Below are 15973 nucleotides of genomic sequence, written 5' to 3' on the forward strand. Positions count from 1 at the left end.
GGACCAGATTTGAGAAACACTGCTGTATACAGTACAAGAAAATATCTAGCTTGTCAGAACCAAATTGTGACATCTACCCAATGCAAAGATCAATGGTTTATTCATCATATGAATAATATTGCTCTTTCATGAATGACAATGTATAAAATGTGTAAAGATACTGTCACAATAACTAGAAAGCAACAGATCTACTAGATGGCTAGGAGAACGTCACATTATCAATATTAGAGACACAAGTATTGGTTTTTTTTAATTTTTTATTTTAAAATACATACAAACATAAAAAATAAACATTTGTACAGAAGTTATTTTTTAAAAAATAAGTCGCCCTTTATTTTTGTTAATCAATAAATGTGTAAATTTTTTTCAGAATGTGCCCATATTGAAAACTTACAACTATTCACAAAATGTTTAGTAGCCCTTTAAACGCCAGACCTGTACAATGCAGCAAACTAGATTGTTATTTCACCATATCAAAGTTACAATTTCATTTAAATTTACTAAACCTGGCAGCATTTGCCAATAATAGAAGTACAGGGAAAATGCATTTGCATAATCAAAATAGACGTCTCTAAAAGGATCCATGTGAAATAAATGCAGAAATAAGGAAAAAATGCACAACGTAGAAAAGAATTTACAGCAAAATACATAGGCAGAACAGGTCGTAAGAGTTAGTGGCAGTGAATAATGAGAAGTTGGGTGCTATAGATTATATAAAGTAGTAAAATAACCACACATCACTTCCATCATTGTGGGTGCCAGGTCATATATAAGATATGTAAGGTCCATCCTAGTAAAATCCAGGAAACCAGCAGGTCCTCGCTTTCCTCGTTCACTGAAAATGTAACACTGCATAGGCAGCAAAGATATAACAATGTATACAGATCTTGTGCAGTGGTGTGTGCTAAACTGCCCTACGGCCGTAACGGTGCTATCCAAGCACCTGGCAGCCACTGAGAAAGTAGTATATATTGTTATATACATGGAGTTCTGGAGATATATATATATATATATATATATATATATATATCCCCCTATACATTAAATCTATCACTCTATACAATGCAGGGCATGGAATTGCTCAGCCACTCTGCCGTTTTCAATGACTGTTCTAGGACGCAGAGAACTTAAGTGCCTCAGAGAGCTGTTACATTGAACTTTTCAAGTTTCCCAGAAGTAAATGAGTTTACATCTGTGCATTCTATACATTCATTACAGTATTGTTGAAGGGGTATATGCAGGAATGTACTGTTAGGATTTTAAACACAATCTCAATAAGAAACACTGTCATCTATTAATAAGGTGCAATATTCAGGAACCCACTGTAAGTAGCCAGCTAATAGCTTTGACCAAACTAGTGCAAGTCAGGAAACGTGCTTTGTCGCTATGGGAAACTGCTCTTTAGTAGGGAAGAGAGTGACTTGGTGTGTGGATATTGACCTCTAACTCTCAGCATTTGTAAAAGAAACTAGATTTTTAAAAAGCATATCATGAAACAGGGGATCTGTGCACAAGACTATAGCAGCTGCCTTGCTCCGGTCTGTTTGTGTGTATACATGTAGAGAACTTGACCTGATAGCAGCTTCCACCAAGTAGAGTTGGGTTTACCCCCACCCCCCCGAAAAATAAATAAAAATAATTATATGATGGAAAGGACATCGGAGTATATCGCTGTAATCACATTGCTACTTATTCTTCAGAGCCCTGGCGAGCCTGTCCCAAAACCAGCCCTTGATGTGGGGGTTGGTGTAGTCACACAAGGTAAGGAAACGCAGAATGCTGGGAAACGGTCTCGTCATCTGTTTATATTTCACTGGAATCAGCCTTCGCTGACGAGCACCTGCATCAAGGACAATACACACAAAGGCATCATGAAACGTCCAACAGCACAGGATGCTAAGTATTGTGTCATTTCTAAATCAGTTATGTTCTGCAAATTCGGTATACTGCAGACAGTACAATTTTCAGAAGATATTCTACTTATCTTGACACTGACAAGCTTTGGAGTCATTAATCTCTATCTAAAACAAATGCCCATTGTGTAGAGGTTTTCTAAGGAATTAAAGATGATAAAAGCAGCATGTTCACACTTATAGCATCTACCAATCACAGTCTTTAAAAAAAACAAAAAAAAAACATCATGTACATTGTGCATCCCTCTTACATAGAGATCAATGTTCTGAAAGTTTGACTGCATTACGTCTGTATTCAGTGAAAGTTAAACACCGTATTTAAAATGAGAGAACAAAAATCGTATGTCTGAGCCCTTGTTCCAATGAGCAATCCACAGCCCCCATGCTATGATGACTAATAGGAAAACTTAGGGATATAACATTCTGTATTGCATCAAATATTCAGTGCAAAAACCATTAATGTCCACTGAGCTGGCAAATTGCCATTTTCAGCAAAACTATTATCCTATAAGATTTGGAGTTCTATCTTAAAGTATTTTAAATTGCACACATATACATAAGACATTGCAGAAGGAGCTTTTCTGGGCATGAGCGAAGTGAAAGGCACAGCAGGAGCCCACGTTTCAGACTTCTGGTAGTACGGAGCGGTTTTACCAAGATAAAGAAGCACAAGTTAAACATCTTCAGATACCATTTCATACCCCAGCAATTACATTTCTCTGTAATACCTCCCAGTGGTTAATTAAGATGTAATGATGTAAGAACATACCTGGCCCAAGGCTGAGAGCAAATTTTGTCTGAAAGTCACATTCAATACTGTCCAAGTAATCATCCGATATAATTACCACCATCTTTTTACACCTGCAAAAGAGACATCAATCAATTTAAAAAATATATATATATATTGGTTTCTCCGATTATTTTACACCTTACAGTGAATATTTATCTTGTTGCAGCTTTGCACATTTAAGGAATAACTAGATGTGTTTTTGAGAAATAATCACGTAGGGTGCGAAGTAAAATATGTAGGTATGTGAACCCCAAATTATACAGCAGTATTTACTACACAAACCCACCAAATGATCAGGCAGGTGTAACCTATAAGTTCAGTAATAAGCAAATGGTCCTGGCTTGCACTATAGTTCAAAAACACCATAATATTTGTGGAAATATGCAAAACCTACCTGTTTTCTATAAGTTCGCTTGTTATAGACCACAAACATGTACCAGGAAGAACGTCTCTGTCAAACACACACAGCTTCAAGTTATGTTCAGACTGCTCAAATCGACTGATCATCTCCTGAACAAACTGAATGTCCTTGGCACAGTAGCAGATGAAAGCGTCAAATTGTTCAGGGACATGTCCTGTAGGTAAATGTGAAATATCATCTACTGCTCAAGCAAAAATCATTACTTCCTGCAAACTGGTGACAAGAATTAGGAAGAAGCCAAAAGTATAAATATAGCTATATATATCTATATCTAACAATAGTCTTACATTGAAGTGCAGTGATTTGCTAAATACAAAACATGTATTCATAAGAATACAGCCTATCAATGAACTACGTCACTTTGAGCCCCATGACTCAATAATGTCACTAGAACCAAGTGAATAGATAGGCTGCATTCTCACCAATATATGGGATCTGCACATATAATAATTGGCTGCTAACAAATTGACCCTAGTTAGTGTGTGTGTGTGTGTGTGTGTGTGTGTATGTTAGGGAATTTAGACTGTAAGCCCCAATGGGGCAGGGACTGATGTGAGTGAGTTCTCTGTACAGCGTTGCGGAATTAGTGGCGCTATATAAATAAATGGTGATGATAATATAATGGTTGTCTGTTTTGCGTATAGGAGACTGTTCTCGCTTTAACGGACCACAACCTCAGAGAGACACAAGGGTAGAAGCAGTATACTAAATGGTAAGGAAATCCCCTGTATTATTAACTACATGTTGCATTTGGCCAGGGGACTTGGTGACAGATGGTTGTACCTGGCCATAGAAGAGGTCTCAGATTTGGATGTGGGTTGATCACGTGACACTCACACTCTACAGTCAGGGACCCCCATCTGCTGCCAAGTCCCCTGGCCAAGTGCAATAAATATGGCAAATGTCATGAGGAAACGGAAGTTTTTCTAAACCTATTTTCTACATATTTGTATATTATCATATTTCAAAACATTTAAAAAAACAAAACAAAACACAAAACAAAGTGCCAAACTATGACCGCACCCAATGTGAGCAGCTCATCTCATATGGACAAAATAAATACAAGCATATACCCGCGATATCTGTGCTGCCCACGGTGTCATCTTGTAGTGGAGGTGGTTGGCTACGCTCCCTCTGTTTATTTACATATTTCCTGCAGTCTGAATCTAAAAAAATACAAAGCAGACAAACAGACACATAATTATAATTATGCAATAGCAAATAATGAAAAAGAAGTGAAAAAAATGAAAAAACAAAAACAAAAAACCGCTAAACAACAAAAGAAGAGTCTGAGTAAAATGCCAACTGTAAAGTACAATTAGTAACACCCTACCTTCCCGTCTTCTACTACCTGCAATAGTGCTTTAGGCATTATTTAAATTAGCTTGGGAGTGGGTTCATGATCCTGTAACACTAATCTCATGTGATTGCTCAGAGCCAATCAGGTATCGGTCTTCAAAGCTGGAGTTTGATGATGTCACAGGATGTCTCTAAGGACCACTGTGAACTTCAGTTCATCATATCAATATGTAGTTCACTGTGGTCCTTCACACTCGTGAATACTGAAATATGTATATCTGCCCCAAAGATGGCTAACTTCATGCAGACATGTACACATGTGAATACAGCTGTATCATACAGTAGATGTACTAAATATGCTTTGAGGTCGCTAAACTCGAACATCAACAATTTAAAAGGATTTATAGTTCATAAACACATTGTTGATAAACAGCAATTTGCAACATTGATATCTATATGTAAAGTTGTAGGCATGCAGGAATATACAGGGTTGTAATAGCACACATTCTCCAAAACACGAAGTAAGTATTTTTCCTTGTAAATTTAAAATTGAGTCTGGTGGAGAAGCTGTAGGCATATGAAAAAGAATTCAGTGTGCCTAACCACATGCAATACACTTTGTAATCTGTCTAGCCAAACTCTTGTATGCACAGAGTTTACACAGAGAAAAACAGTGTATGCACCATGTTCCTCTGTGATCCATTTCCCAAAGAGCATTGCATAGAGATCAGTGATCTCGTGTCTCTTCTCCAGCTACCAGAAAGAAAACAGACGCTGCACCTTTCGCTAAAACTGCCCTTGTGCACTGTGTTTATGGAGGCTATAGATTCTACTTTAATAATAAAATTAAATGTACTGGTGTCACGAGTCGCCGCGCTACTCGTAACAGCTCGTCTGCTGTTTCTGTTCACGTCCTGTCAGGCGGCCGGGACGTCACATCCGGCCAGGGCATCCCGTTTGCCTGGGCAACGGCCAGGACACTCCTGCCAGACTCGCTGCGTTCCAGCATCAGGGCTGAGTGCATGCGTGCGGGGCATGTTAATTCATTATTCACCGCCTGTGGTGAATTCAAGGCGCTCCCTGGCTGTCTTCCTATTGGCTGACAGCATTATTTAAGGCAGGGAGGCTTAGTCTCCCTGCCGGTTGTAGCTTCAGTTCACCACTTTGGTGACCTGATCCAGGTTGTTCCTGTGCATAGTCTGCTCACCTCGACTTACTCCTGTTGTGACCCTTGCCTGAACATTGGACCTTGCCTGTTGGCCTGACCTCTGCCTGAATACTGGACCTTACCTGTTTGCTTGTTGCTCTGACCTCTGCCCGATTACCGGACCTCACCTGTTTACCAGTTCATGTTTGGGACGCTAGCTGTAACAATAGGTTGTCCAAGCCTGCTTACATTTATTCTTTATAAAAAGGCATTTAACAATGTAAACTTTCATTTCTGAGCATCTAAAATTATAGATAAAGATTTCCTTCGACTAAATCAATGACTCTAAAATGCCAGGCTTGAAATAGTGTTTAATGATCTATAATCATCAGGAAATAAAATGTGTCACTTTTCCCCTTTTGTTGATTTTCCAGTCAGAATTTGCATATTATCCAAGGACATGTGATTAGGAAGTACATCCCAGGCACCCGTCCACTAGTGTAGTATATGATTTTACTTTATAAACAATGCAGAGAAAAATGTTTTTGTTTCAATGCTGCAATGATTCTGCTTTAGCTGCTTTAGTTTCAGATAATCTCACTGAAAGCCAATGTGGTTTTCAAAGCTGCGTATTTATAGAAAGAGCCGACTAAGTATTTTGCAGAAACCGCACATCATTTATCTCTCTGATCGTACATCTATCACACATCAGTCAGTTACATATCAGTCAGTTACATATCAGTCAGTTACCTGCTTTCCACTCACTCCTCTTCAGCTTCTTACTGAGCTACAAATGTTGCCTTCCATTCACTACCCTTCGACTTCCTGCCTAACTACTCTCTAGCAATATACCCCACAGCTACTCCCATAAGTGGCCTGTCATCTCCTTTCCCTTCCACTGACATTATATACATGTGACTTACCTACCTTTTCTGTTTTCCTCTCAACATCTCCTACCCTTCTCCATCACCTCTCTTCCCTCACCTCTGGTATCCAATAATACTAACTTCCTCCTGCCATCACCATTTGCCTACCTCGAATACTCTCGCTCCTATACTGCCGATAACCATTCCACCTGGTCCCATTTCCTCTTTGCCCCCCCCCCCTCCCCTTCCTCGATGATAGCTTCACTATTTTCCCTACCAGTTTCCACAACCTCCCCACTCCTTAGCCCCCGACATTCCATACCCACTACCTCACCTTCTGTCCCAGCTGCACGAACTTCCGCCCCCATCCCTACGCCCGGCCCTATTCTCACTATCCATCTGCTTTCCAACTCCTGCCACTATTGTCCTGTCTCCATGCTCCTTCAACCTTATCCCTCCTCTTAAGTTCCTTCAAATTACCGGAGCACTCTGGAAAACCAGATCTGTAACAAACTTGCTCCTATCCATCACCTTTTACTCTCGGACTCCTTCAACCTACTTGCCCTCAGTGAAACCTGGATCCCACCTTCTCCATTGCTGCTCACTCCTCTGGAGGTCTATCCCTTTAGACAAACTCTGCATTCTGATGGTCACCAAGGTGGTGGTGTAGGCATCTCCCCATCTTCAGAGAGGCTTCCGCTCCAATGCAGACTTTATCCATTTCATATTCATCCTGTCATCCTATTACGCTGCCCTCTCTTTTGCCAAACAGTCCTACTTCAAGACCCCGGGTCTTGCTCCCTATTCCCCATGGCTGGCAGGTGGTATCAGAATCTGATTGATAACTATGGGCAACACCTGTATACGTTTTTATGTAATACCCCCCACAGGGTGCCATTGCTCCATTCCCAACCTTCCTGTAAGACGTGAGCATGGTGCATTTCTCAAAAGGTAGCATGCCTCTTTTCTCCCATCTACTCAGGCGAGTTTATCTTACGTACTTAATGTGCCGTAGAATAAGCACATGAAAAATGTATACAAATATGTGCTTCTGGTGTGTATAGGGTAAAATACTATAATGTGTACATCCCCAAGGACAACAGTGATACCAACATGCTATGGCGGTGCTCACCCCTATTTAACCAAAACAAAAGACTTAAGTAAATAAAAGCAGGCAGCTTATTTCCTAGTGACAGATCATGATCTACATACCTATTAAGGATACCAGGTCTGTAAGAATATCATTCCTCTCAATTTTCTTCAACAGATCCAGCAATCCTCCAACAGTTGCCCGGGAACACTTTTTCTCCCAATCTTCTAGGAGTGCTTGGGTTGGGTTAGGAGCCCTCTCAAAATTCCTTATCTCTAAATAGCCATATTCCATTTCTTCTGCAAGATGAGTCCAGCCAGCAGCCACCACAGCATCTGGGTTTAGGTATAAAGACAGCTTGTGTCTTGTATTATAATTCAAAGCCACCAGTGGAATTGAGTACATGTCCACATCCTCTAAACTTGTCCCACAAGCCATGGATCTGTCGGGCTACCAGGAAACCTTCACACTTGTAGTTTCAGATTTATTTTTAATCCCTGCTCAGTCTTTGAACTGTGTTTACTCAGACTTTAACATTTGTTTCCAATTTAGTTTGCTTTAATTTGTTGAAACATAAAGCCTGGGAAAAGAGACAATAAATGTTAGAAGATTTTTATTGAAACCTTATTTATTTTTTTCGGAACAGTAAGATTCATGCTGAAAACTACAAACACACCAAAAAGACACAAAGCAATAACACTTGGATGCACCCATGCCAATCACTTAAGCATTAGAGATTAATACATAGCAAAAGTTGAATATTAGGGAGCTAAATAGGGCAGCATAGTGGCCTAGTGGTTAGCACTTCTGCCTCACAGCACTGGGGTCATGAGATCGATTACCGACCATGGCCTTATCTGTGTGGAGTTTGTATGTTCTCCCTGTGTTCACGTGGGTTTCCTCCGGGTGCTCTGGTTTCCTCCCACAGTCCAAAAACATACTGGTAGGTTAATTGGCTGCTATCAAAATTGACCCTAGTCTCTCCCTCTCTGGTTGTCTCCCTCTGTGTGTGTGTGTGTGTGTGTGTGTGTGTATGTTAGGGAATTTAGACTGTAAGCTCCAATGGGGCAGGTGAATGTGAATGAGTTCTCTGTACAGCGCTGCGGAATTAGTGGCGCTATATAAATAAATGATGATGATGATGATAAATAATACACAAATATATAACTGCAAAGAATCCCAGGGAATTGATTTAGAAATAAATGATTTAGGCACAACTCAGAGGGGGACATTTATCATAACCCTTTTACAGGTAATTGCATAGAAAAGGCAGTGTTGTTTGTAGCAACCAGCTTCTGACATTTTTCAGTTGCAGTTGAAGCGTGTTCTCAAGGACTCCCTACAGCAAATTGTACTATGTACTTAATGCACACTCATTATATTGTACAAACACTGGAGTTTATGAAATGCTGCAGGCAACATTGAAAATGACGCAATGCTTGTCAGAAAGGCCTATTGACTAACATAATTATTTAAATATCAGTGTTAAAGCATGATTAATATATTGTAAGAATAAGCACGGAACACTAACGTAATGCCTGTAAGCACAAATATTTACTATAAACACCAAAGTATGTCAGTGCCCCCCCCCTCTTTCCCCACCTCATATTCTTAGAAAATGTTGCAGTATCCTGAACAATTGGCACAACCAATTGTTTGTTCTGTGACAATGTGTTGTTTTTCTTTGGCAATATACCAATTGCTGATTCTTGTTTGTTTGTTAATGCTATTTTCCAAAATAAATAGTTATAAAAAATAAAAAAAAAACACACCAAAGTATGTGTAATGCCACTCATGGCACAGAAAAGAGGGCTATATAATCCTACCATAAAAAGTTAAAAAATAAGGAAGCATGATAGAAAACGTTTAAGAATCTTTTATATCATGCTCCCCAAAAAAAGATTCAGTGATCAAAAGTTTGCATATGACACTCTTCAGTGATAAGGGGTCTGTTTTATGGTACTTACTCTCACTTGTTGGCTGCTTGGAGCGATGCCCCCCAATAATCCAGCACCCAGTGGGGTGATCATACATACAGATCAAGGGTGTCCCGGCTGCTGACAGTCCATTCTCAGGGCTGGATTTATAGATCTTAATGGCAGGAAATATACAATCCACAATTATTCTGCCACTTCTGCAACTCCAAGATCACTGGAGATCAAACTGGTTTCAAACTACAGTCACCCCGGTTTACTTCCCACAGACAGCGGGACCAGGACAGCACTGGGAGCTCCAGCAACACTAACACCTCACCCAGCTACACGCACTGAACTGAAACTCGAGCGAGACTCGCCCACTAGCAGCCAGCGGGGGTGTGGGCACTGCAATGTTACAAAGAAGGGATATAAACTCATTGACCACTTTAATTTGTCCACGTGTACTTTGTGTTAATGTTGTGTTTAATATATATAGGGTCTTACAGAAGGAAAGGTATGTTTTAACTACGTGTATATTTTTGTGAATTTCTACCCCCCCCCATATCTGTAAAATAGAATGTGCCAAATTGCAGGAAGTCAGCGAGAAATTTCAAGTATTGTTTGAGAAATGATGCAGTCGTGATGTACATAGGGAAGTCTCTCTGTGTGTGCTGCGTATTACTCTCTATTACCAGCAATGCCAAGATGTTGCAATAGTTTTATCAGGGCTGTGACTAACTTTACTGCTGCATGACGCGGCTCCTTTCTCATTCTCTATATAAACTACCATAAACATGAGTTTATTTTTCAACACTATATATGAGTAATATCTATATCTATCTATCTATCTATCTATCTATATTTATTTATTTATTTATTTTATTAAATCAGTATTCAAACACTACTTGCTGGACAAACTTTTGAAAATAAATGCAGCCTATTGTATTACTGTTAGGATGTATAGGATGACATTTCTTTAGGTATCATGGACATGTGGCTGTTATTTTAAACTATGGGACCTCCTTATGAACGTCCATAGAGGTTTAAATACAGTTTTCTGGGCATTACAGCATTAAAGTAAAGAGGCTATTTATTACTAGTGGATCGCAGCAGATATCTCTGATATCTACTTAAGTCCCAGCCCCTTTGTGACTATGAAAATGCCCTATTTATCACCCTGTTCTATTCTATGGGGAGAGCATCACAGGAGAGGGATCTTCCTGCAGGCTTCATGCTCTTTCTTGTCGCTGATTGTCCAAAGTTCTTAAGAACCTGCTAGGAAAGTGATCATAATTGAGATCACTTTACTATAGATTATTTGCCTGCACAGGATCCTATAAGAGCATCTGTCCCGGCTAATCAATTTTAATAAAGTGCCACGCTAATTAATATCCATATAATCACTTTCTTTGGGGGAAATTTAATTGACCACGTGACTTATGAAAGTAACGTGGCCCACGCACTATTACCCTTACTACAGTAATAGTGTGCATTACTACCGTTAGTATGGTTCGTTTTTACAGAAATCCACGTTAAAATCACGTGCACAGTAACGCAGCCTGTGCACTATTACCATTAGTACGGTAATTGAATTCCCCCCATTGTCTCTTATCACACCATTCTATTCTACTTACCTTCCTGTGAGGATACCTGGTAGGGTTTCCTCCAGCGGCACCACAATGCCTCTGCAGAGTCCTTTTCGCTGATGTCTTGTACACCAGGATCCTCCAAGCAAGAATAGCTCTCTTGGCATTCTGCTCTCCCTATATTCTTGGCTGTATACACAGGGAGTAAGGTCAAATGTCTCACTCCTCCCCCTTACAGCAGAGGTCTATCAGTGGATACTTTAACTGTTAGACATACTGTCTCTGTTACCTTGATTATACAATGGAATGGCTTTACTCAATATTTGGCTGAATACACTAACCAAAGGATTACAATATAACATCAGAGAATGACACTTCACACTTACATGAAACAATAAGATTTTGACACATTGTATCAGCAGTGTTACACAATCTGTGTATGTGATACATTTTGATACAATAACATTTATATTGATATATATTATCTCAGCCAGCATATTACTGTGGAGACACATTGCATATCACCTAGAAGTTCTAACCTAATTACCTATCATATTATCATCATCATCTCCATTTATTTACATAGCGCCACTGATTCCGCAGCGCTGTACAGAGAACTCATTCACATCAGTCCCTGCCCCATTGGAGCTTACAGTCTAAATTCCCTAATACACACACACACAAACACACACACACACAGAGAGACAGACTAAGGTCAATTTTTGATAGCAGCCAATTAACCTACTAGTATGTTTATGGAGTGTGGGAGGAAACCGGAGCACCCGGAGGAAACCCACGCAAACACAGGGAGAACATACAAACTCCTCACAGATAAGGCCATGGTCGGGAATTGAAATTATGATCCCAGCACTGTGACAGAAGTGCTAACCACTTAGCCACCGTGCTGCCCATATCAGATTACCTGTTGATCTAGCTAATTAACTGCTTGGCTGCTATCAAATTGACCCTAGTCTGTCTGTGTGTATGTTAAGGAATTTAGACTGTACGCGCCAATGGGGCAGGCTCTGATGTGAGTGTACAGTGCTGCGGAATTAGTGGCGCTATATAAATAAATAATGATGATCTTACTGTCAGCCGTGGAAAGAGAATGAACTGTTGCTTAAATGCCAGGGAGCCGAGTATCTTCTGAATGGCTGTTTACCATACATTGGACAGTGTTACATTTGGTGGGTGAAAGAGGGGGGCAGGGTTAACAAATAATTACATAACCAGGTTTATTATTTCCTATTTAATTAAAACAAGCATTTGAAGGGGCAGAGCCAGCAACTGAGCTGTATGGTTGCATTCTAAGAAAGCTAAATTGTGTAGTCTAAGCGGCTACATAATGGCACATAGCCCTTACTAACCGAACTAGAATTTCTAATTCTAACACTAACAATAAAATAGCTTCAAAATAGCAGAGAAACAAAACAGAAACTAGTGCATTCTTTCAACATAGAAAATGTTTTATTGTGTTTATAAAGTAAAGGAAAACAGACATAACCATGTATAGTGGTTACAGAGAATAATATCAGAAATGTGTGCAATTAACATTGTTGACATATAGCAAAGAAACTAGGGCATTCTTTAATCTACACGCACATTTTCACATGGAAATTCCAAGATGGCAAAAGCATGTTGAGAAGATATGCAGAAGTACAGGCTCCAGGGATATCCACTGCCCTCCAATGCCGAAGAAACCAATTCTCTGTAGGAAGATCAGGGGGTAAATGTATCAAGCTGAGAGTTTTCCGGCAGGTTTGAAAACCCAATCAGATTCTAGCTATCATTTATTTAGTACATTCTACAAAATGATAGCTAGAATCTGATTGGTTGCTATAGGCAACATCTCCACTTTTCAAACCCTCCGGAAAACTCTCAGCTTGATACATTTACCCCCAGGTCACTGTTTGTCAAAAACCCTCTTTTCAGACTTTGAAGCTTAATTCATAAATACACTTATGTCTTTCTTAAAATAGCAGATGATGTGGAGTTGTGAGGCTGCACAGCCCAACTTGAAGAGCAAGAGGAGATAACTAAAAATCATAATACTTTTTATGTGGTTGAACAAAGCGATAAGTTGATGAAAAGGTGCAGATGTGAGAACAAAGGCTAAGGAGGGCTCTGCTTGTGAGAGTACAAACTAGAAGGATAGGGCAATGCCGAGAGACGAGAAGGGAATGGGCCTAGGATGGAGATTGGAATAGTAGCAGGTTGTACCCAGTGAGAGCAGTATCAGGTGGGAGGGGGACAGGCTTTAGTAAAGAGGAAGGTTTTGAGAGAGTGTTTGAAATTTCGAATGCTGGGGAAGAGTCTGGTCAGACATGATGGGGGGTTCCACAGGTGGGGAGCAGCATGGGAGAAGTCTTTGATGTGGGAATGACAGGTGATAATCAGAGAGAAGGCAAAGGTAAGAGGCAGACCTAAGAGTGCATGAGGGAGAACATATCAAGATGAGGTTTGAGATGTATGGCGAGGGCTTTATAGGTGACCAGTTTTAAGGGTGACCAGATTTAATTATATTCTGAGGGGTATGGGTTTCAACAACCTCATGTAAAAATAGCTTTCTTTGACGATGGGTAATGTTGAAACAGTGCAGTGATTAGAAGGACAGAGGAGACCGTAACAACACAACAAATTCTCCCATACATCCATGATTTATTAAAAACTCTACTTTTAGCTGCTAGAGACATGGAGCTTGTGCAGGGCCGGTGCTAGGGTCCACGGCGCCCTAGGCATTTTTAAAAAACGGCGCCCCCCCGCAAAAATCGCCGCCCCCTCCCGCAAAAATCGCCACCCTCCTCCCTCCTCCCTCCTCCCTCCTCTCCTTACCTTGTCTCACCACCGCCGCCTCTCTGCTCCGTCTCCTCCCCTTTACTCACTGACACTAGTAAGTGGAGGGGAGGAGACGGAGCAGAGAGGCGGCGGTTGTGACAAAATAGCCTCTCCCCCTCCTCCCCGTGCATCTGAATGCTGTGCGGCGGCCGTGACAGGTATGGTCAGCGGTCGCCGCACAGTTTTAAAGTATTTCAGAATTCTGTGGCGCCCTCCAGAGCCCGGCGCCCTAGGCAAGTGCCTAACCTTGCCTAATGGGAGCACCGGGCCTGAGCTTGTGGTAGATAGAGCCCCACAGGCTCTCAAATTCACATTCATCTGGGAGAAAACGACCCCAGAGATGCACTTTTGTGACTTCAATTCTTTACAACAAAATTAAGGAACTGTATCTGCAGTTAACTCCAAATATATCATTTAATATACATATATATATATATATAATTTGATATGAGTCACCAGCTCTGTATGCTACATTTACAGATCTACTCTGATCTGTCACATACTTTAAATAGGAGAGAATTTGCTTTACGAACATGCATTTTCACATAACTAAATACCCTACAATGTGATTTTTTGTGAATTAATCAATGCAAGTAATGGTACCTTCCATAGAGTTACAAGTCCTGGATCATTTGAATGGATTCTCCAGCTTCACCAAATTGCATAAATCCAGAATGGTCACTGGCATCCATATCAAAGTCAAACCCAGCCACCTGAAATCCCAACAGCAGTCTTATTTTTTGGTGTGTGTGTGGGGGGGGGGGGGGGGGGGGTGTTGAGCAGAAGACTCTCCGTATAGAAGATTAACATTGTTTTTTTACTTTGTGTCCTATGTTACCCACAATATGCATATGCACCCGCTGAATCTTACACTCACAGTTCCTCAGATGTCCTCCACCTGAAATCTACAGAAATGCAATGAAGATTAAGCATCAGACCCATAGAAACGTTCAATAACTCACATTGAACAGCATGGTCACATAAGAGTACAAACCAACTTAGCTTTAGACTACACCCTTAAAGCCAGTCATGATCTTTTGATTTGTGACTTCCTCAGCTATAAGGATATAGTGACAAGATATGGTGTAAGGTTTATTATATAAAGATCATTCCCTGGTGTAACCCAGACTCAGCTGCTACTACTACTACTGTGTGTACTGATAAATCAGAACTTAATAAACACATTTAGGAGATCAGGATGGGAGAAATAAAAAAGTGTGATAAAGTGCTATGCATGATCTTCTCGTTTATTTACTCCACTTACCCTCTTGAGGTGCTGCTAGGGATCTGCAAAGAGTTTAGTAGTTTCCTACTCAGGGTCTTTGTACTTGTTTAGCACCCGTGAGACGTGATAGCTGATGACCATACTGTACTCACAAAATGTAATTTGTGTTTCAGTGAGAATTTTCTCCAGCGCCAACCCTCTGGTGCTTCTAACGTTACCCATAACCTGTCTCTCAGTCAAGTATATTTTAGCAACTTATTGATGAGGTTTATAGCTGAACCTATGTTTGAAAGTGTATTATTTCTGTTATCCCAATCCTCACCTCCTCCTGCTCATTTCCCTAGGTGGTTAACATTAGATACACACCTAGTAAAATATTTATATACGTAGCTGAGAATTCTTCTGTCCATATAATCCGGTCAGGTGAAAAAGTAAGTACACCCTCTTTCAAATCTGTGTTTTTTTATATATTCGACAATTAACAAATCATCTAATCCTCAACAAGTCCTAAAATTCTTTAGACTGCATAAAAACAAGCCAATATGAAGAAGCCATGTGTGAAAAAGTAAGTACACCCATACTGCTTCCATATAAAGAAAGTCATTCCAGCCAGGTGCTGCTAATCAAGTGCAATTCATTTATCAGTAAGTGCTGCCACCTCTGTAAAGCTGGCAACATTCAGGTTTGTGTTAACACTATGCCAGGCCTGGCCAACCTGTGGCTCTCCAGGTGTTGTGAAACTACAAGCCCCAGAATGCTTTGCCAGTAGAAAGCCAGTCCATAGCTGGCAGGGCATTCTGGGACTTGTAGTTTCATACACCTGGAGAGCCAAAGTTTTGAGAATGACAAGTATTGGTTTTCACAAAGTTTGCTGCTTCAGTATTT

At 40.4% G+C, this 15973-nt stretch overlaps 1 protein-coding gene across 1 annotated transcript; it reads right to left on the reverse strand.

Annotated features, from left to right (window-relative positions):
* Positions 1 to 239: 239 nt before the first annotated feature.
* Positions 240 to 9705, reverse strand: MYD88 (MYD88 innate immune signal transduction adaptor). The gene is made up of 6 exons (XM_075212178.1): positions 9494 to 9705; positions 7649 to 8106; positions 4198 to 4290; positions 3098 to 3278; positions 2683 to 2774; positions 240 to 1840 (listed from the first exon to the last, which is right to left on the reverse strand). The coding sequence occupies exons 2-6, from the start codon at positions 7962 to 7964 to the stop codon at positions 1686 to 1688; spliced, it is 837 nt and encodes a 278-aa protein (XP_075068279.1). The 5' UTR covers positions 7965 to 8106; positions 9494 to 9705; the 3' UTR covers positions 240 to 1685.
* Positions 9706 to 15973: the final 6268 nt, after the last annotated feature.

The sequence above is a fragment of the Mixophyes fleayi genome, chromosome 5 (genome assembly GCF_038048845.1).
Source record: "Mixophyes fleayi isolate aMixFle1 chromosome 5, aMixFle1.hap1, whole genome shotgun sequence".
Classification (NCBI taxonomy): Eukaryota; Metazoa; Chordata; class Amphibia; order Anura; family Limnodynastidae; genus Mixophyes; species Mixophyes fleayi.